This window comes from Alligator mississippiensis, chromosome 1, assembly GCF_030867095.1.
Source record: "Alligator mississippiensis isolate rAllMis1 chromosome 1, rAllMis1, whole genome shotgun sequence".
Classification (NCBI taxonomy): domain Eukaryota; kingdom Metazoa; phylum Chordata; order Crocodylia; family Alligatoridae; genus Alligator; species Alligator mississippiensis.
Genome location: NC_081824.1, coordinates 362,768,512 through 362,789,805, shown reverse-complemented (window position 1 = coordinate 362,789,805; position 21,294 = coordinate 362,768,512). Strand labels below are relative to the sequence as shown.

Below are 21,294 nucleotides of genomic sequence, written 5' to 3'. Positions count from 1 at the left end.
CAGTGGCACTTTTAGATTACCAGCACTACCCGTTTTTCAGTTTAAATCCCTGTTAACCGGCATGAACGGGGAATGGGTCATTCCCCAGTCATACCAGCTAACAGGGATTTAAACTGAAAAATGGGTGTAAATCAGTAAAAACTGAATGACTTAAAAAAATCAGGGAATTTATCAGTGAAAATCAGTAAAAACTGAGAATGTGGAACACTACATATAACATAAAAAGGCTTTTCTTTAAGAAAAAAGTTTGAAATCTGCAGAAAAGGATGATACTTGCCAAGATGGTTTCTACTTTCTTATTTCCGCCTTGTCTGTAAGTGGACGAGTATACTTGTACAGGCTTCACAAGATGGTGTTCACAACATACCCTGGGGAGGTATGACACATGAGAGCATAGAAGAGCTCTAGAATCAGTGACTATTGGAAACCTGAGGACTGTTTGGTGTTTATTAAAATGAAATATATCGGCAGATGTCAAGACTGGGGTCCAGTTTTGCTCCCATTCAAGCTATACCCATTTATATCAATGGAAGCAAAATACAGGACTGCCCACTATGCCTAAATATATTGTCCATGCCTCAGAATAAGTCCTTTCCAAATGAATTTCAGGTTAGGTACAAACCAGCAAAATTCTAACATCAGTAATGTTGCATCTATTTACAACATGGTAAAATATGGTCTTTACTCAGTAAGAAAAGTGTAAGAAACCTAATTTTTTTATTTTAATCTTGTAATAAAAAAGTTCAGATTCAAATATGCATGACCTATTCTGATTTACAGTAAATGAAGTGGCACTAATTACATAGTAGCTGCTAAACTGCTATGCTCTTGTGATGGTTGTAATGACACATTTCAGGAACCAAGAGGACAAGCTGTCTAATGATATCTGTGATGAAAACATCACTGAATTCATACAATTATACACTATAATTATACCAAAAAATCTACTGGTTTGTTTAGTTACTTGTAAACTACAAGTAAGATGTATCATCAATTGAAGTTATAAACTTGCTGGTAATTACTATGTTTTTAACATTCATGATTTGGGAAAGTTTATTGGATGTCTTACAGTAAACTTAGTAACATATCCAAGGTACTTTGATTTTTCACATAACTTTCAATCAGATTAAAAGGCCTGCCTATTCTGTAGACACAACTTTGGTATCTTGAGGTTTGCACTTGAACAAAGAGCAAAGATCATCTCTGCAGACTTTTTAGTTCTATCATGTTCATATTCTATAGATATATAAATTCTAGTCTGATCATGCAGCAGGAGGTATAGACTAGTGAAAAGATCACAGGACTGAGGCTAAGGAGACTTGAGTTTTACTCACAGCTCTTCCAACAGTTTCCTGGGTGACCATAGGTAATTTATTTAATCTCTCTCAGTCTAATCTTCCACACATGGAGAATGGACTAATGACACTGGAATCCTTTGTAAAGAGACCTAATTGTAAATAGTGGTGAACAAGAGCTAGAAACTAGTGCTATTATTTTTATAATTATATCTTATAGCATTGGTGCAGCTATGGTTCTGGAATGGTGCTGGATTGGCAAGTCTTTTAACTTACCAGAAGGCCCAGAGGGCACCATGAGGTAATTGTTCCCTGGCACCAAATATTGCAGGTATCAAAAAAATTGTATTCTGTTGACCTCCCCTTTAATGTGAAGCTTGGGCTCCAGGGCCATCAATATTCCAAGGGCAATCAGATCTACTAAATCTATTTGCTGTGGAACTAATACTTATGCATAGGAGAAATTTTACGCAAGTGACCATTTTTATACAGTTAAATGTGAGTAGTCATCTACATATGTGCCTGAAGGATCAGGGTATTAGAATGGTTCGATATGAGTAGTTTACAATTAAAAGATTTTTAAAGTGTCAAAGTAAAATTCTAAAACTTTTTTTATTTCATCAAATAAACAGATTTGGCAATGTAACACTTTTCTTCTATTTATTGGCAGGTAACAGCACATTGCATAGTCCTTGGTATCTTCTTTTTCAGCCTCAACCCAATATAATCAACCTCAGGGAATTCACAGCTTTATATTACCTCTTTTCTTCTTCCTGTTTTGGCCAAGGGGCTATAACCAGATATATTGGTTTGACATAGTAAAGATTACCCAGGGTAATATACTTAACTGGTATATTAATGATGTGCAGCTGAGCCTAGAGATAATAAAATCAGATGTACTTATCTAAAAATATGGCCGCTTCCAGATGAGCGTGGCTGTGCAGTATGTGGCGCTGCAGACACTTCTGTGGCACCACATACTGCACAATCAGCTGTTCTCTGTGCTGCATGTGATATCCCTGTGATATCCAGGGGTCAAAAAAAAATATACAAACAAATAAGTGGAGTGGTGCCTGTGGGGGCAGCATGCACCGCTCAAAAAGCCAGAGCCTGGCTGGCCAGAGCCACACTCCAGCTGCCAGCCAGGCTCCAAGCAGCAGGATCATTGCTGCTGCAGCCCCAGGAGGACCCCAGTACCCCAGGTAAGCACAATACTGGCCCCAGTCTTCTCTACCTCACCTGGGGCAATCTGCCGCATGCCAGAGGGTGCATGGCACAGGCATTCCCCGGGAACAACCAACTAGCAGTGGTACAAGGTGGGCTGCTGCTAGTTGTCCATGGGTAACCAAACAGCTGCACTCATAGGACACAGCCTAAGGATGCAAACGATTGGGACTACTTTCCTCAGAAGGCATTACTTGCAGCAATATATGTTGCAAGTGCTGCTTAGATCATTCTGGCTTCTCTGAGGCATATATTCTTAGAAGTGTTTCCTCTTAATCCTATTTGGGATGCAGTGAGGTGACAGGAATTGTACTACATGCATACATTCTTCCAGTAACCATCCCCACAAGCAAACACATGCAACCAGATTTCACCAGTCTTACCCATAATGAGCAGTATTTTTCACTTTGTGGCCAGATTCAGACATGAAGGCACATGCAGTGTGTGGTCCTGCAAACCTCTTTGTGGTGACACAAACCACATGCCCAGCATATTAAAGCATGCCCCATGAAGCAAATTTGCAGGAACTCCTGATAGCAAAAAAAAAATGGCGAAGAAAAAAGTGGTGCAGTGCATGCGAGAGGAGCATATGCCAGCAGACACAAAGGCTGGGTCTGCCTAGGAGATGCTCTGGCTGCTGGCCAGAGCATCTCCACTGCTTTAGTTTTCCCCAACTCCACCAGCATGGCAGAAGCCAGTAGGAGCAGGGAAATGCCAGTTTCCCCAAAGTGAGGCAATTTTGCCCTACACCAAACTGCACATGCAGGGGTGTGCACTACAGCAAAAAGTAGTGGCACAAATTTGTGCTGCTACTATTTTTGCAGCAGCAAACGCACACCCCTGCATGTGAGGACATGCCCCATGTATCATGATTTAACAATGAAGTTTTTCAGGGTGCTAGGTACTACTCAAAAATAAGTAAAAGCACAGAATCTAGATTATATATTGTAAGGAAGGTAGAAAGTTGTAGGGAGCTGGGGACAGCCAGAAGTGAAACCAGTCTTTAAAAACTGTTGTGAGCTTAGAGGAATCTTTCTGAACCTTCTTCAAATGTGACTTCTCATCGCAAATGACTTGGGAATTTTAGGCCTGACTTTTAAAGATATTTAGACCTTTAGGGTGCTTGTACATGAGTGCAGAGGCTACTCCGACACACTGTAATCACAGCATACTGAGACTGCTGTACTATGGTAATTACCAGGGAATCTGGTTTTCTCTGATAAAATCCCTAATTTTGGGATTTAAAAAAGTAACCCAAAATACACATTTTTCTGTTATCAAAATGAAACACTACTATATACAATATATCTCTATATTAGTGGTGTTTCATTTTAAGAATATGGACTTTGGTTTACTTTTTTAAATCCAAAAATTGAGGATTTTGTTTTATCAGAGAAAACCAGGATCCCTGGTAAATACCATGCTTCAGCAGCCTCCTGTGTCCTGTGTATTAGCATCCTTATGCTTCAAAATGGTGGCAGGGGGCACTTGAACTAAAGCATGTTGAATCAGCTTTAAATCAAGTGCCTCGCCTCCACCCCCATTTTGAAATGAAGGGATACTGATACACAAAACACTGCTGCTCTAATTAAAGCGCTGACCCCCCACCCCCTGCCACACACACACACACACACACACACACACACACACACACACCCTTTAGAGCACATGTAAAAGTGCCCTTTAAGTAAGTGGCAGATAGGTGCCCAATAAGACTAAGAACTGGACTAGATCTTTAGGTACCTATTACTTTTAAAAATCTGATCCCTTGTTATTTATTATTTTTGTTTCATCACTGTGAAAAGCTGAAAAGGATTCAAAGTTTAAGCATCATTTGCTTATCACCATATGCAGATATTTTCCCTCAAAATCAGCCTATAGCAAAATTTTTAACCAAATGGTTAAAATTTGATGATGTTATAATCAACCGGAAAAAGGATGTTTTAAAAGAAAGTGTCAAGCAATCTTGGATTTAAGCTTGCTAGCTGTGTCCCTTTTAATATACTAGATGTTTCCTCAGAGATGATCTGTGTAATTGCTGTGCACCTAACTGGTTTCCCCCAAACTGTGTGGACCTATGAACCAGTGAGACATCTGAGTTCGGGTTATTGACTATGTCTTTTTTATATTTTTAGATGCCAGTGCCATCCAGCAGAGTCCATTTAAATAATGTATTGTAAGTCATTTTTAATGTGCCAACTGCTGTTTTAGAAGTTTAGTCTGAAGAACAAATAGAATGAGCCATTATCTATTCTTCAATTAATTATAAACAGTCATTGTATTTGTGTATTGGTAATAAAAAACTTTCACCTTCTTAAAGGAAAACATTGTTTTAAAAGTCATTTAAGCCACAGGGTCCCAGACTATGTAAAACAATACATTAAGATTTTATCACTCAAAAGAAAAATGAACATAGATGGTTCTATCAGGAAGTGTAGCAGTCATATAAGACTATACTGACTGCACTTAGTATCTTCCTTGCTAGACATGCACTATCTTTCATCTGTTTGTCCTACCCATTTTATAAACATTTTAAAATGGATACTAAAATGGATTTTACCAGTTAGACAGACCTATCTCATTAAAGCCACTGTAGCCCAGCTCTTGCCTGCTTAGTCCCAGATCTTCAAGGTCCATGCATTTAAATCCAGGTGGGCACTGGTAACCCTCTTCTGATTCTCTGGAGCAGTGGGTGTCTGGGATTGCTAAATTATTCCAGGTTACATTTCTGTAAAAAAACCATGATATTAAAGTGTTAAATAAACTTGGAACATATACAAATTAAAAGAAGTTCAATTATTCCCTATCAATATAGCTTATTGTTCAATTAGGAGTATAAAGTTAATAATCTAAATCATATCAATTTATTTATGTAAAACAATGTGTTTTAATTTTTGTGCTTATGGAAGAATTCAGACAAGTAGACCTGATGACTGAGGGTTCCTATTATTCTGTGTAGCAGTTGGAATAACAGTAATACTATAAAAGAGCCAAAAGGACCTAACAAAGATTATGCAAAATGCTGTACAAACACATGGTAATGCAAAAATCAATAATAATCATACTAAAATACAATCCTTGACCCAAAGTACAGAAAGGTAGTAATATTATCTACATTTTGCATGTGCAGAATTGGACAACAAAAACTGAGATTTTCATGGGAGCATAAGGGAGTCAGACAATCAGTTTCCACTGGCATTTAATGGAGGGATGCTTTATTTAGTTGCCTAAAGCTCCTTTGAATATTCTACCCAGAGTGATAAGGACAAAGTTACATTGCAGTTATTGCTGTGGCTGCAGCTCACGCAGATATACCTGAGCTGAGTTTTTAAGTAGTTAGTTTCCATTTTGGTAAGTAGTATGGAGCTACGCTTAGACTAAGGGGTGGAGTATTTAGGCCTGGTTTATCCCCCACAGCTTTGCCGACAAAACTCACAGTTCCCCTGTAGTGGCAGAACCCTTCTTTTCTGCCAGCAGCAAAACACCAGTCTCTTGACTACAGGCAGGCTTCTATCATTGCCACAGCTGACAGAAGGTATATGTTGACATGCCAGTGCCTCCCGTCATCTACTGGAATAACTCAGTCTACTACTGATGGATATTTTGGTAGCCACAAGGAATCACTCAAAACCATGTAAGTACATACACTTTCTGGTGTATTGATTGATATAAACTGAGCTGGTTAACTTAAAGCTTGCTTGGATAGCCTCACATCAGTATAGTGATTGCAGTGTCAACTTACCCTGACTGCATCGTCACAAAGGAAGTCCGTGGCAATACTGGGAACAAAACCCAACCCCCCTGCGTCCTAACCCAGAACCTTAAAATGCTCCGGATTCTGCTTCATTAAACACTTTTATCAACAGAACAGTGAAACTATTCAGTCTGCCCATTGGTACATTATCATCTTAAGAGTCTTTTAAAATTCCTCTTTTAATCTCTCAGATGCATTTTGACAACTAAATTGGGTGAATAGTGACTTTGATTACTTTATTTTTCTTGCTCTCACGCACCACATACAATCACAAAAGAGTATGCTAAATTTGTCAATGTGAAACTGAAGCTTCCTACACAATTTTTCTTCAGCAATTATAAATGCAAGGAAATAATTGTACCCATTTACTCTGCATCCTTTCTTTTGTACAGTGCAGATATAAGTCCACCCTCTGCTTCAGTGCAAAAAGATACTCCAAAAATCTAGTTATGTGCACAGTTGTGTATGCAGGCAGATGTGCATTCATTTTGCTGTTTGTATATAGGGCCAGTCTATGGTATGTAAATATTCCAAAATACAGCTAGATAGCTAAATTACTTTATTTTACAATATTAATTCATAATCAAAAGTATACATAAGAACTTTAGATACTGCATTTCTGTACAAAGGCACTATCAGATTATCATAAGACAACATTTTATGACTATTTTCAGGAGTGAAAATTAATTCATTGGCACAAACAAACTCATAGCTCATGCCACTGAGATCTAATAAATTTTACATTACACTTTGCATGTGGAAATCCCAACTCCCAAGATGAAGAGATGAACAGTGTTAAAGAATATTAACAAAAGTACTGCTTGCTAAATCATTACAATGCAAGAACTCATTTTACAGTGCTTCCTTTAAATCTAGGTCATTCATTTCCACCTTCTACCCAGGGCAGAGGTACTGCCTTCCTGCCCTACCAATACTACTTTTGGTCAGTAAGGAAGCAGACCCTTATTTAGTACCTAGGGTCTTTCAGCAAAAACACACAGGGCATCTGAAGCCATGTGCCACAAACGCTACCAAATCTTGGAGGCTCGTGGGATGGCATGATTTTTTTCTTGCACTTCATATACTAATATGGTATGTGTGGTCTTATTGGAAAGCCAATGTTATGCTTTATCAATTTATATTGCTTGTATCATTGTATAGAATATGGTATGCTGTCTGTATATATTTTTATGATTTTGAACATGGCTTAGCCAAAGGAAATGAGGAATGGATACTTAAGGAAAAGAAAGTAGGCGCGACAACCAAATATAACCTTGCCATTGTGTGCTGGGCCAAGGACAACTACCATTCCCAATCACAAACAAGGTGGGCAGCTGTGTCTGAGTGAAATGGCCCATTAGCCAGAAGAATGCCAGCTGTCTATGGCAGGAAAGACGTTTCTGGAGGATTTTAGGACTCATGTAATAGCCGGGGCTGGCTTTCAGGCATTTTTAGTGCTATCTTTGAAGTGGCCAGGGTCTTTGGATTATCCCAGGTTGAGGGGAAGGTCTGGGTCCCCAGCAGTCAGGCCTGGAAGGATCAGCAGGAAGGCTGACCTCTGAAAATATTGGCAAATCTCTCTGAAGGACTATTGGATGGTCAGATGAAAGGGTAAGAAACTTTGCTTGCTTTCTTGTTCTGTCCTCAAATTTATGGTCAGTTCTACTTGTATAATTCTTTTCTCCTATATAATATATCCTTTTGGTTTTTTTGTCTCCTGACTGATTGCCTGTGGTAAAGAGTGATCTCTGGGCAAGCAATATTCCAAGCTAACCACTCTATGAAAAAAGGGAACTAAAATGTCTTTCACACCCAAAAAAGAATCCACCTAGAGCTGGACGATCCCCCTGATGCAGCTGTGAGGTCTGGTGAGAGCTGAAACTTAGGGGGATAAGGAGTTATCCCAGGGAAAACCTTGGTCTGCTCCTTGGGACCAGCAGTGAGACAGAAGAGAAAAACTCAAGACAGGTTGGATGGGCTAGTGACACCACATTTGTCTTATTGAATAGACCCTTTACCCTTAGCTAACATAGGACACATGAATAATTACATGTGTTAGATTTCATTAACGTATATCAACTATGGACTCATGTAGATACCATGTGCTGTGTCCTGTGTTGTCGTACAACTCCATATTTCTTAACATTTTCTAATCAAGTTTTAAATCCTTTCTTATCAGTACAAGAATAATGCCAGCAACTTAGGTACAACATGGGTTAACAGGTTTTATTATCTAATATGGCAATAATCTAAAAATGTTCCATGTTTGTTAAGTACTTCAGGACAGATCTAAGTTTAAGGTAGTACCATTTTACCATAAGCTTAAGTACCTTGCTGTATTCAGACTCTTGATAAAGTTAAAAATCTTTATGAGTTGTATGATAAAATACTTCCTTCTTACAGCTACATAAATAACTCAGCACTTTGCCTTTTATTTGCATGGCAGTCTGTGGCAGTGCACCTTTGTTGCCTGCCACTTTAAGGGCTGGAGCAGGCAGCCGGCAGGTGTGTGATTAAGGCGGCCATTTTTTTAAACAAAGGTCAGTCAGGCAGAGACAGCAGTTGGCCGCTTGTAGCCAAGAGAGTGGCACCATCCAGCTGCCTTGCAGTGTGGAATATCCTGGAGGTAAGGGCAGAAGCTATGGGGATGGTTTGGAGGCTCCTGGGCCTGGGCATGACCTAAAACTGCACCCTGCTGGGGAAGGAAGGCCTGGTGGGACTCCCAGTGGTGCAGCAGCCCCACTCAAATACCAGGGCCACTCACCTCCCTGGTGAAAGGTGGGTCAGGGCGCCTTAATAACCCCAGTCCCCACAATTGTGTGGGTAAAAGGGCTAGGCATGGCTGTGGCCACCTGAACTCATAGGGGGTGAAAGACCTTGGAGGCCCTAGGGAGGGGATAGTTGTATAGCCCCAGAGAGGGGGAAGTCAGAAAGCCCTAGAGCGAAGGCAGTAGTGAAGGCCCTGACAGCGGTTGAGTAGGGTTGAGGGCTGGTCTGAAGCGCAGCCCCAGGGGGTGCACTGAGAGTAGGGCTGTGGGATGGCCAGAAGGGCAGCACATTGGCCAACCCCCATAAGATCAAGTTGTTGTATATGAGAAGTCTGTTGAGGGGCTAGGGCAGAGTTAGTCCTCCATTTGGTGAATCAGCTGGCCACTAACCAGGTGAGGGTCACAGGAGAGGCCCAAGAGACTGCGTGTAACCAGCCAAGGCATGACTCAGATAAGAAAAATTATCAAGGCTCACATTTGCGAGAGCCCAGCACGAAAAATTATGCTGAGGGGAAACCAGCACAGGTTCATAGCAGGTAGATCATGCCTGACTAATCTAGTCTCTTTTTATGACCAGGTTACAAAACACCTGGACGCAGGAGTAGGGGTTGACGTCGTTTACTTAGACTTCAGGAAGGCCTTCGATACGGTATCCCACACCATACTGGTGAACAAGTTAAGAGGCTGTGACTTGGATGACTACACAGTCCGGTGGGTGGCGAATTGGCTAGAGGGTCGTACCCAGTGAATCGTAGTGGATGGGTCGGTATCGACCTGGAAGGGTGTGGGCAGTGGGGTCCCGCAGGGCTCGGTCCTTGGACCTTCAATGTCTTCATCAGCAACTTGGACAAGGGAGTGAAGTGTACTCTGTCCAAGTTTGCAGATGAGACAAAACTGTGGGGAGAAGTGGACACACCGAGGGCAGGGAACAACTACAAGCAGACCTGGACAGGTTGGACATATGGGCAGAAAACAACAGAATCCAATTCAACAAGGAGAAATGCAAAGTGCTGCACCTAGGGAAGAAAAATGTCCAGCATACCTACTGCCTAGGAAATGACCTGCTTGGTGGAACGGAAGCGGAAAGGGATCTTGGAGTCCTAGTGGACTCCAAGATGAACATGAGTCAACAGTGTGACGAAGTCATCAGGAAAGCTAATGGCACTTTATCGTGCATCAGCAGATGCATGACGAACAGAACCAAGAAGGTGATACTTCCCCTCTATCAGGTGCTGGTCAGACCGCAGTTGGAATACTGCGTGCAATTTTGGGCACCGCACTTCAAGACGGATGTGGATAACCTGGAGAGGGTCCAGAGAAGGGCCACTCGTTTGGTTAAGGGCTTGCAGGCCAAGCCCTATGAGGAGAGACTAGGGCACCTGGACCTCTTCAGCCTCCGCAAGAGAAGGTTAAGAGGCGACCTTGTGGCTGCCTATAAGTTCATCATGGGGGCACAGAAGGGAATTGGTGAGGCTTTACTCACCTAGGCGCCCCTGGGGGTTACAAGAAATAATGGCCACAAGCTAGCAGAGAGCAGATTTAGACTACACATTAGGAAGAACTTCTTCACAGTTACAGTGGCCAAGGTCTGGAACGGGCTCCCAAGGGAGGTGGTGCTCTCCCCTACCCTGGGGGTCTTCAAGAGGAGGTTAGATAGGCATCTAGCTGGGGTCATCTAAACCTAGCACTCTTTCCTGCCTATGCAGGGGGTCGGACTCGATGATCTATTGAGGTCCCTACCGACACTAACATCTATGAATCTATGAAAGCCTGATGGCCTATGGGACCAGAGCACAGTGAAGGGGGCACAGTATCGTGCAACAAGCAAGAGATCCTGTGAGAGAGAATGGAGTGCAAGAGGCCCCAGTAAGAAGGGGTCATATGAGTGTGTGAGTGAATGAGACCTGACGAAGGACTAAGTTGGCCCGCCTTTAGGCCGGGAGTATAGTGACATACTGGATGCCATCTGTGAGGCATGGGACATGTTGTAGGGATGGTACAGAGCCGTGAACAGTGCCCCTTGGCATCAGGGCATGTAATGGGCAGCCTCCCATATTTACCACCAGTTTATTGTTACAGCAAAGTTGTGGCAGGAGAGACTGGGCAGACTGCCCCATAGACAGGAGAGCAGACCGATTTGAGTCTCAGCCCCAGGTGTGCCCCATCACACAGTCAATGCCTTGGAGCAAATATTGTATCTCCCTAGTCCATTAGCTATGGAAACCCTAAATAAAGTAACTAGTATGGCATGTGGGCACTGGGATAACTACATATATCTACTGGATAAACTCATTCTTGATTGGGGAGACTAGTAGCAGCCGTGAAGTGCTATCCTGGCATATTTTGAAGTGATGAAGAGCATTCTTCCCAGTCACTCCACCCAACAGATATACACACATGACAAAAGCAACCTGAATTAATGTTTCCTGATGTGATACATACTACAAACCCTTTCTGTAGTTGCTATTGCAAAACAATACTTTTAAGCACTGCTACTAGTGCATGTGCACAAACACACTCTCTTTTATCAAGAATGTACTTTAAGGAGAAGATTTTGACCTTGATACTTAACAAGTTATAGTCAAATTCCCTGAGGTGTTTGCTAACTTCCCTTGGCCTATTTTCTACTAATTTGACTTTCACCACTAAGAATAGAATATAATACAATAGAATAGAATAGGAATATATACAAACAGTCTTTTTGTTCTGGTATTCTATTATCTTTTAAAGGGCTAAAAAGAAAGACACAGGATATTACCCACCTTCTAGTATAATTTCTATAGCAGGAAAACTACTGAAACAGCAAATAATGAATTTGTTAATGAATGCGAAAAGAAATTTGCTCAAAATGGTTAAGTAAGGAAATTAAGTCAATAAGTACCCTAAATTAGTTGATGCAGGAATGCCAAGTAAGCTTCTTTCTGAATATACCTTGAACTAGAACTACTGCAAGATTGTGTTTTAGAACTGACCGCACCAAGGATTTCCCATGGCAAAAACTAAGATGACAACCCGTCTAAGATTATCTACCCATGTGAGCATATTGATGAGATGTGACTTTAGTGTGAGTGTTCATGTCTGTTTTGGTCAGAGAAGACTCCACACTCCACAAGAGTAGGAATGTGATGTAAGGGAACAGAGCTATAGCTGCCTTGGAACAGGGATCAGGGACTGATAATTACTTTGAAAAGCTAATGGACGGTTAGAGTTACAACAGCTAAATCAGGCTTGCAAATTGGAGTAGGGCTCCAATTCAGGAACATACTTAACAATCTGCCACATGAGTAATTCCATTGGTTTGAGTGTGACTATTCACATTTTGAAGCGAGAACCATGCCTTAGGATCTTGCTGAACTGGGCTAAAATTGGGAAAAATTAAAGTTCTCACATACAATTCAATAAAGATGCTCAGTGAATGTTAAGGTGATAATGTCGCTCAATAGTTTAAAGAAAAGCAATAAAACCCTTCCTGAGGTAAGGTTAGGAGGTAGAGATGATTCAGCTCCTGAGGACTACAAGGGGACTGAACCAGAATCTGGAGAGATGAGGGGTGGAAAGAAACAAGCCCACTATCTTTCATTCACCTAAACATATCAGAGACAAACTGAGTTATACTCCATTCATGCTGAAAACAGAAAATCTTAAACTATTTTTATTTGCCCACTATGGGTGTGTCTATATGAGAAAATTATACTGCTATAAACAAATGTGTGAATATAAACCAATACAGTTATACCAGTATAGTTCCCCACATGGATATTCTCAGGGTCTAGACATGCAAACAATTTGTTATGAGGTGAGAGGGGTAGTGTTATTACGCTTCTGAGGATCAGCAGCAATTGCCTATATGAACTCTTTTCCCTTTGTAGAAAGCAGAAGCTAAACCATGGCGGCTTAGCCGTCAATAAAATTTAGTAGGTAAATAATAGTTTGTATGTTCATACCCTTATTCTGGCATTAAAATATGCTTATTACCTGGTTCTGACTTTTTTTTTTGGCCTATGTGGTTGGGAAAGTGCTTAAGCTAAACTAAAAAAGTCTCTTATGATGAAATTAAAGACTGGATTCAGATGTGCAGACATGTGCAGTTTGTGGCATCGCAAACCTCCTTGTGGTGCCGCAAACCACATGTGTTGTACATTAAACTGTGCATGGTGCTGCTAATTAGCAACACGGGCAAAATTTGCCACCAGAATTTCCTGGTAGCAAAACAAAACCTTGAAAAAAAAGCCAAAGTGCTGTGTGTCAAGACAAAGGCAGAGATGGGGAGCAGGTAGCAAGGCTGCCTGTTCCCTCAATATCTGTGCATTGTGGAACCCCAGAGCTGAGCCACCCTGAGCCCCAGCCAGCCACTCCCCAGCTGGCTGGGGTGCAGGGTGTCTCAAGACAGGGTAGCAGGCAGACATGGGCTGGCTGCTCCCCTGTCTCCGCATGCCTCACTGCAAGGGGTCCACTGTGGAGCCCCCATCTCAAGGCACACTGAGCCCCAGCCAGCTGCAGAGCAGCTGGCTGGGGCACAGGTTGCCTCAAGATGGGGGAACAGGCAGCCTGGGGCTGCTGCTTCCCTGTCTCCATGTGCCACTCCACAGCTGGGTGGGGCATAGAGTGCCTTAGTATGGAAGCTGTCTGCCAGCTAGCCTCACACTGTGGCACCGTGTGCCCCAGCCAGCCCCCCCTGTAGCACATGGAGCAGCAGGACAATGTGTCCCACTGTAAACCACTTGAGCAGAGGCATGAATGTAGCAGCACAAATTTGTGCCACTATCTTTTGTACTGCTGCAAAGCATTGCCCCTGCTTGTGTGGATGCAGCCCAAGTGCCTATAGTGGATTTATACCAGTATTTCAGCTTAACTATACTAGTGCAATTATTCAGGTGTAGCTGATAAAACTTCCCTCTGGGAACAAACCCTAAGGTTTTGAGCTATCTTCAATATAATATATACACATAATATGAAGCTTTCTAGTGAAAGATCCTACAGTGCTTATTGCCCAAAAAACGAGAGCACAGAAATTAGTTAAAATGTGTATTTTATCAGCAGGAATCCAGGTTTTTGCTCACCATGGAAAAACCCAGTAAAACCCGGATTTTCTCATTTTAAAGAGAAAAACCTGGATTTTCTCTTTTAAAGAAGAAAAACACAGGAAACGGGGTTCACCTTGCAGGCTGGAAGAGTTCCAGCCTGGAAGGGGCTGGGGGGAGCGAGAGAAGGGAAATCAGCAGGGGGTGCCATGTGCATATGCACACATATGTGACCACCAGGCAGCCTGAAGATTCTCACAGGTAAGTCTGGCTGGAGAGCAGATTCTCGCAGGTAAGTCTGGCAGTGGGAGAATTGAGGCCCCCATAATGAGGGATGGACGGAGGGAATTGGGCAGGACTAGGGTGGCAGCTGGAGCTGCCCACCAGGCAGCAGCAAGGATGGCAGTGGGGAGCTGTGCCCCTCACTGCTGCCAGGCAGGCAAGGGGCACCTTGCTGTGGCAGTGCAGAACTCCCAGCAGTGACAACAAGCTTCCCTGCCCTAACATGCCAAGTTCTGCCAACTGGGCCATGGAGACCCCAGGGAAGGGCAGCAGGGTGAGGAGGGCAGCAGGGTGGGGAGCCCCAACCCTGCAGTGGGCAGCCCACATCTGCTCTCCCTGATGAGCTCTGCTCTGGCCATTCTGCCCGTGGGGGAGGGAAGCCAGGCTCTACGCTCCACTCCAATGCAGCAGCCGTTGCCTCCCATGAGCAGAAGCCGGGGATTAGGCACTGCCATGGCGGGCAGGGGGCTATAGACCCAGGTCTCTGGCCCCGCAGCCCTGGCAGCTGGAGGCTCCCTCCAGCAAAGCTGGGGGGTAGGAGACTGTGGGTGGGGCACGAGGGGAACTGGTATGGTTGGGAGTCTGTGGATGGGGAGTGAGGCACACCAGCAGGGCCCAGGGAGCCATGATTGGGGGAGTGAGGGGCATAAGCAGGGTCAGGGGGCTGTGGGTGGGGAGTGAGGGGCACTAGCAAGGCTTGGGAGGCTGTGGGTCGGAAGTGAGGAGCAATGGCATGGACAGGGCAGTGGCTGCTCAGCATCACAAAGCAATGGGGCAAGAGAAAAGCCACAGCTGGACCCACGTCCTGGTGAGTGAAGGGGACAGGGGAGCTCTGAGTCTTCCATGATAAAAAACCAAAAATCAAACACCAACATTTATAGGTGTTTAGAATTTATTTTATTATAGTGATTGAGACATTGGTAGGCTTCCAAATGGCTTTAAATTGTAAATACATCAATAAAATATTGTGTTCAACTGATACCTATATATACAGTAAAAATTCCGTTAACCAGCACCTTACAAGTTGGCATGTTCTATTAACCAGCATGCCAGCTTGTAAGGCAAAGTGAAACCCGAAATGTCTACCACGGCACTTCCGGTTTCCCCGAGCCCCCACAGCCTGGAGTAAAGCAGCCTGTGCTGCTGAGCCCCCATGGCCTGGGGGCATAACAGGCTGCGCGGGGCCCACCTCCCTGTCCCGTGGGGCCCACAGGACCCGCAGGAGGGGCAGCAATGCCACGGGAGGGGCAGCGATGCTGCAGGAGGGCAAGGACAGGAGGGCAAGGACGCCTGTTCGGGCCGCTCGATTAATTGGCATATTTTGTTATCCAGCATCCCCCATTCCCAGGGGATGCCGGATAACACAGCTCTTACTGTATAGTGGCATTTCATTTTAATCATGGAAAAATGCAGATTTTGGTGGTTTTAATCAGAGAATCTGCTATTTTTAAACAGAGAAAACCAGGATCCCTGTTTATCTGGTAAGTCTTTTTTCTATAATATCTGACAAATAGCTTGATAGTGCTGCTGTTGGAGTACAGTCAGTGATAGGAATGACATGCTGTGATTTTGCAGAACCAGACTTGATATGTTAAGTAGTTTTTCTGATTGCTACTGTCTGGATAACAGAAGTAGAATGGTCAGTAATAAGACATTTTTCTCTACAGACAAACTCCATATAGTCTTGAATTACTGTGAAGGAGAAGGATATCAAAGCTGTTCTTAAATATATAAAGTCAGCTTTCTGTTTAAAATTTTTTTTAAATACATGAAGAGTGTGCCTATCTTGGTTGTCAAGTGGACTGCAATTAGGGTAAGCATAAGAGAAACCCTCGGCTGAAAGAATTTAATAAGTTTTAACCTGCGTTTTGAAGCCACAGTTCCTGGTGATTAAATACAATAGCCTCTCCGTGATTCTGATTTAGGAAAGCACTTAAGTATTCTCTTAACTTTGAGCAGATGAAAAATCCCATTGCCCCTCACCTATATTGACTTTGATTGGGCTGAAGCATATGCTTAAAATTAAGCTAATAGTTTAGTACTTTGCTGTCGTGGAGCCTTGGTTGTCAAGGATAAGTAGACTGTATTTGGGTTTCAGTAAAGTTTCTGATACTTTCACAATATTCTAGGGCCTGTTTACATTAGGAGAATATGCAAACATTTATACCAGTATAAATATGCTGTTATACTATGCAAACCCTTAATGCATTGATGTGAATAAAGGAGAGCTGAAACTGGTGCATCTTAATTTACCAAATACATTTCCTTAGCAAACTGTACTTGTGTGAACCACACTTTTCATTGTAGCATGTCTTTCTTAAGGGGTCTGCACTGGCATAATTGCATCAATACGGTAATACCAATGTAGAAGTTTCTTGAGAAATGTAAGGAAAAATCCATATACCCTCCCCATCTTGGAATAATGGGAGATAGAAGGAAGAGGCTGACAAATGGTTGGGGATTCCCCAGAGGTCCATACTGAAGGAAAGGTCTATATTGTGCATCTTTCTGCATTTGGATATTCCTTCTTTCTCCTCCTATAGCGTACATGTGGACTTTTTAGGATGACAGGAGACGTTGGTGCAGGAACCTTCTCTCCTGCAAATATTCAATAGCCAATTCTTGTGAAGTGAGGCAAACACCTGGATTCTACCATCTTGAATATGCAAAATGTTGTTTCCCTGCCGTGGAGATGGTGTAGTTGTCACAACTGAATTCTCAGCTTTTTGGGGGCAGGAAGAAAACTTCTTATCTGGTCACAAGAAGGAAGATCTTTTCACTTGGTTCCCAGCACCCTGGAATGCAGACTAGTGGTGGTGATGATAGCACAGGACAGGAATTTTAAAAAGGGGAAATTATTAACCTGTAATAAAGTTCTTGTTGAAACATGTGGCCACTGAAAGTGAGATTTTGGGATGCCAATTCTGGGGATCAGAAAGCTAGTAGTATGGGCTCTGTTGATTTAAGGCTAGGGAGGTCTTAGGTCTTATACAGGTTGAGTATTTAACATCCTTCCTTATATTGCAGTGGCTGAGGCTAAATGAAGACTTTACGGGTGCTTATACAAGTTACATTTTTTTACGCAATCTGCCCCCTGACAGAGTTCTACAGCTGTGACATAACACATGTTCATGGCTCCAGGGTGTTTTTGAAATGGCCGATCATGTGAAAAATTAACCCTCAATAAATCACTTATTAGCTGAAGGTGTTTAAAGCAGAGTATTGTAGGGAACTTCTGCTCAGGTTGCCCTGTGGGGTAATTTTTTGCATGCAATTTTACAGGTGTGTTACAGAGAGGAGTCTCCTCCAGGTGCAGCAAAAGAAGGGGAGGGGGTGGGGATAGGGGAAGGTACCCTTTCCGGGGTACCTAGGGGGACCTGTGAGGCAGGGGGGGCTTCCTTCCACACACCCCTCCTAGCCTTTTAACAGTGGCAGCACGGAGCTGCTGGCTGGGCTTTGCCATACCAAGAGCTGGAGGGGGGGTGGGGTGGAACGGAGCTTCTTTCCTTCCCCTCCCCATTCCCCCCTACTACCGCAGTGGGGGTCTTGTTCTTGTAAGTTCTTCAGATGAATCTTGTCATTGGTTAGGGATGATAAGGCTAAAGAGATTTTATTTAATAGTTACTTTGCACTAGACCCAGTTAATGCCTGGTAATTTTCAGGGAAAGGGCAGTTCCTGCTGCCCCTTTTGAGTGTGCTATAACCGTGGCCTGCCACTTAAATGCCAGTTCCTTTCTGCTGTATGGTCTTATCATTACTACCATGGCAGAGATACTACAGCTAATATAAAAACTGGCTGAGAGATTGTTAAAAAATATATAATTATTAACAGTGCAGCTTTTAAATGGGGAACAGTATATTAACTGGGAGCTCAAAGGAATTAATACTTAGATCTGTGCTATCTATTTTAATTAATGACCTGGGGGACAGTGTGAACTCTACTTTATCAAATTTTCACAAAACCAAATGCTGAAGGATAGTATATAACCATGAGGACAAAGCAGGATTTCAGAGAGTTCTGAAGAACTTTATGCTAGTCTCAATAGTTTGAGATATAACATAGGGTAATCCATTTAAGGAGAAAGCAGCAAAAATATAGATATAAAATAGGAAATGCTCCACAGGATGCAGCAATACAAACATAAACTGGGAACTAATGCCGGATAAAAATTCAAAGTAACCCATTCTTAGAAGAGCTGAGAATCCACAGTGCCATTTTACCCTATAAGAATTTAGGGTCATGTACAGATGAACACAGACGTGTGGTGTGTGGTGCTGCAGACCTGCCTGCGGCACCATACACTGCACATGTAGGCATTCCCTGAGCTGCTATTTTGCGGGGGGGGGCAGGGGGGGTTGACCCTGGGAGATCCCACACCTTAGAAAAGTGGGGCAGCGCACATGGCAGCAGCGCTTGCCACCCAAAACTGGAGCCAGGGTGCTGAAGCCACGCTGGCTGCTGGCCAGGCTCCCAGCTGCAGGAGCACCATGGCTGCAGCTCCATGAGGCCCCCAGGACCTCAGGTAAGGCTGCTGGAGCTAGCACAGTTGCTGGCCCCAGCCTCCCCTACCCCACCCGGGGATCCTGCCATGCATTAGAGGGTGCATGGCACAGGCATTCCCTGGGGATGAGTAGCAGTGACCCAAGGTGTTCCGCTGCTTCTTGTCCCTGGGGACAAGAACAAATGTCTGCACTCATGTGGACGCAGCCTAGGTGTATAAAACTGAGTGTTAAAGTTTGCAAATGTTGCTCTTACTCCTTTAAATATACCCACACAGCACTCCCTGTTTTACTGTGCTACCAGACCACAAATAAAGGACTTACCAAATTAAGAGTTTAAGCCCGTATGAAAAATAAAACGTAAAATAAAAGATGAAGTTGGCCTAGACCTGTAAAGTCCAGATCAAAATGTTTCCAAAATTTAGGAGCCATTGATCCCAATCCAGGGTTTTGATTCTACAAACATATTTCAACAAAAGTATCACCAGACCTCTAACTGGCTCTAGAATGAGTTTACAATACATAGTATTAAGTAATATCTCACTTTTTTCTCTTTTTAATATGGGAATTAAAATCTATATATTTGTCTATAATTTGAAAACTAGGTAACTTATTTCCACAGTTTAGAAAAATAGATTCTCAGAATATTCTATTTGTGAGTTGTATACTATTGGACCAGTCATCATGGCAGATCAACTGTTTATTTTAAATCTTTAATTCTACATAGTATACATATATAGAGAAATATGTCACTCACAATTTAGATTCCATAGCTGGACTATAAGGTCAGATGGACATAAACACTGATCATGGACACTGATTTAAAAATTATTTTAAAAGTTATTTGTGAAGCAATAAACAGTGAACTTAGTATATGTAAAAATATGGTACATTAATAATTAGGAAAAGTGAAGCTCTCAAGCTCCATATCTGATACGAGTGGTGACAATACTAGCTTTTCTATGTTGCCCTACTGATATGCTTTACTGTACCAAGGAAGTGCTGCCTGTATAATAGAGATTATTCTCCATGCCCAGTCAATTCCCTTTCTTAAAACAATCAACAAAGATATCAACTGTGACTCAAACACCTTTTTGTTCAGTACTAGACTTAGACTGCCAGCTCATTTTACATAGACCATAGAACAATCATTAAGATGGTAACAAACAACTGCATAACTAAAGCAGGGTGAGCAGGTCACCTACCTTGGGCGCTGACTATGAAACAACACCAGAATTGCTACCTGGGTGTCTTTGTCATGGCAAGGCAACACTGCACTGCCCCTGCCCAGTCACAGGAGCTGGACAGGACAGTGCTACACCAAGCAGTGTATCTGGGAGCCATGGAGTAAAAGGGGGAAACATAACAGTGTTCCCTCCAGGCAAGGAGACTCTGCTAAAGCAGACAGCCCTGCTCCCAATACATAGATACACCTCTGGAGCAAGGGGAGCCAATGGGGAACCAGGATCTGCTCCTAGGAAGGCTGGCCATGGGGCTGCTGCTGGAGCTGATGATGGTGAACCCTGGTCCCAGGTGGTAAAACTTCCCTTTCCTTCATACATGCCAACCCCCCTGTCCCTTTCCCCCTGCATACTGTAGTTGACATACCCTCACTCTCCCCACCCCCTGGCACTCACTGAGCTCACACCACCAACAAACAGGGCATGTCAACACATGCATTTACGCCAGCTTAAATTTACTGCACAGTAAGCGGGAATAGGCTGGTGCCTACACACGCAGGCGACCTGGGGCTATATTTAGTCCTAGGTCAGAGCAGCCTGCCATGTGCCCCTGTGACCACCAGGGGGAGCTCCAGCCTCCAGCCACATGGCTGCCAGCCCTTGACAGCCCTGCTAAGGCCAGAGGCAGCTGCCAGAACTTGGCAGCTATCTTAAAAGCTCATCCTCTGCACTGTGATCTCTGAGCAGACACTTCTGGTGTCAGAGGAACACCCTGAACTTGCCAGCTCTCCTCCACTTACCCACTTCTGCCCTGGCTCATACAGTCATACACCAGGCAGCTGGACCCCTACCAGGTGCACTTTAACAGGTGCCTTGGCAGTATCCATGCCCTGGTCAAGCACACCTTTGGCCAGCTGAAAGGGCACTGGTGCTCCCTCCCGGCCCATCTTGAGGTTGTCTAAGAGGAACCTCCCCCAGGTTGTCGCAGCATGCATCCTGCACAACACGTGCAAGGCCCAGGGGCAGGTGTTCCGGGGGGCCCGGAAAAATGAAACTGGGCAAAGGTGGCCTGGCTCCAGGAGCAGGCCTGGCAGCATCAACAACAATGGTGGCTCTCGTCTGCTGAGGCCCCTGGCAACATGCACACCTGCCAGCGGGGGCCCAGGCACTGGGTGCAAGAGGCCCTGGCAGCACTCTCTCCTGTAGCTTACCTACCCCAGTGCCCACACACCCCCTACCCACTGCCCACCCCCTTGCACCATTCTAGGA

At 43.6% G+C, this 21,294-nt stretch overlaps 1 protein-coding gene across 5 annotated transcripts in view; it reads right to left on the bottom strand.

The window, feature by feature from the left end:
- NALCN (sodium leak channel, non-selective) overlaps nucleotides 1-21,294 on the bottom strand; it is a 505,598-nt gene that overhangs the window by 385,406 nt on the left and 98,898 nt on the right. For all 5 annotated transcript variants that reach the window (XM_019486907.2, XM_019486906.2, XM_019486908.2 and 2 more), the window contains one exon: nucleotides 5,093-5,247. In XM_019486907.2, coding sequence (XP_019342452.1) covers nucleotides 5,093-5,247 — 155 coding nt within the window. The remainder of the gene's footprint in view (nucleotides 1-5,092; nucleotides 5,248-21,294) is intronic.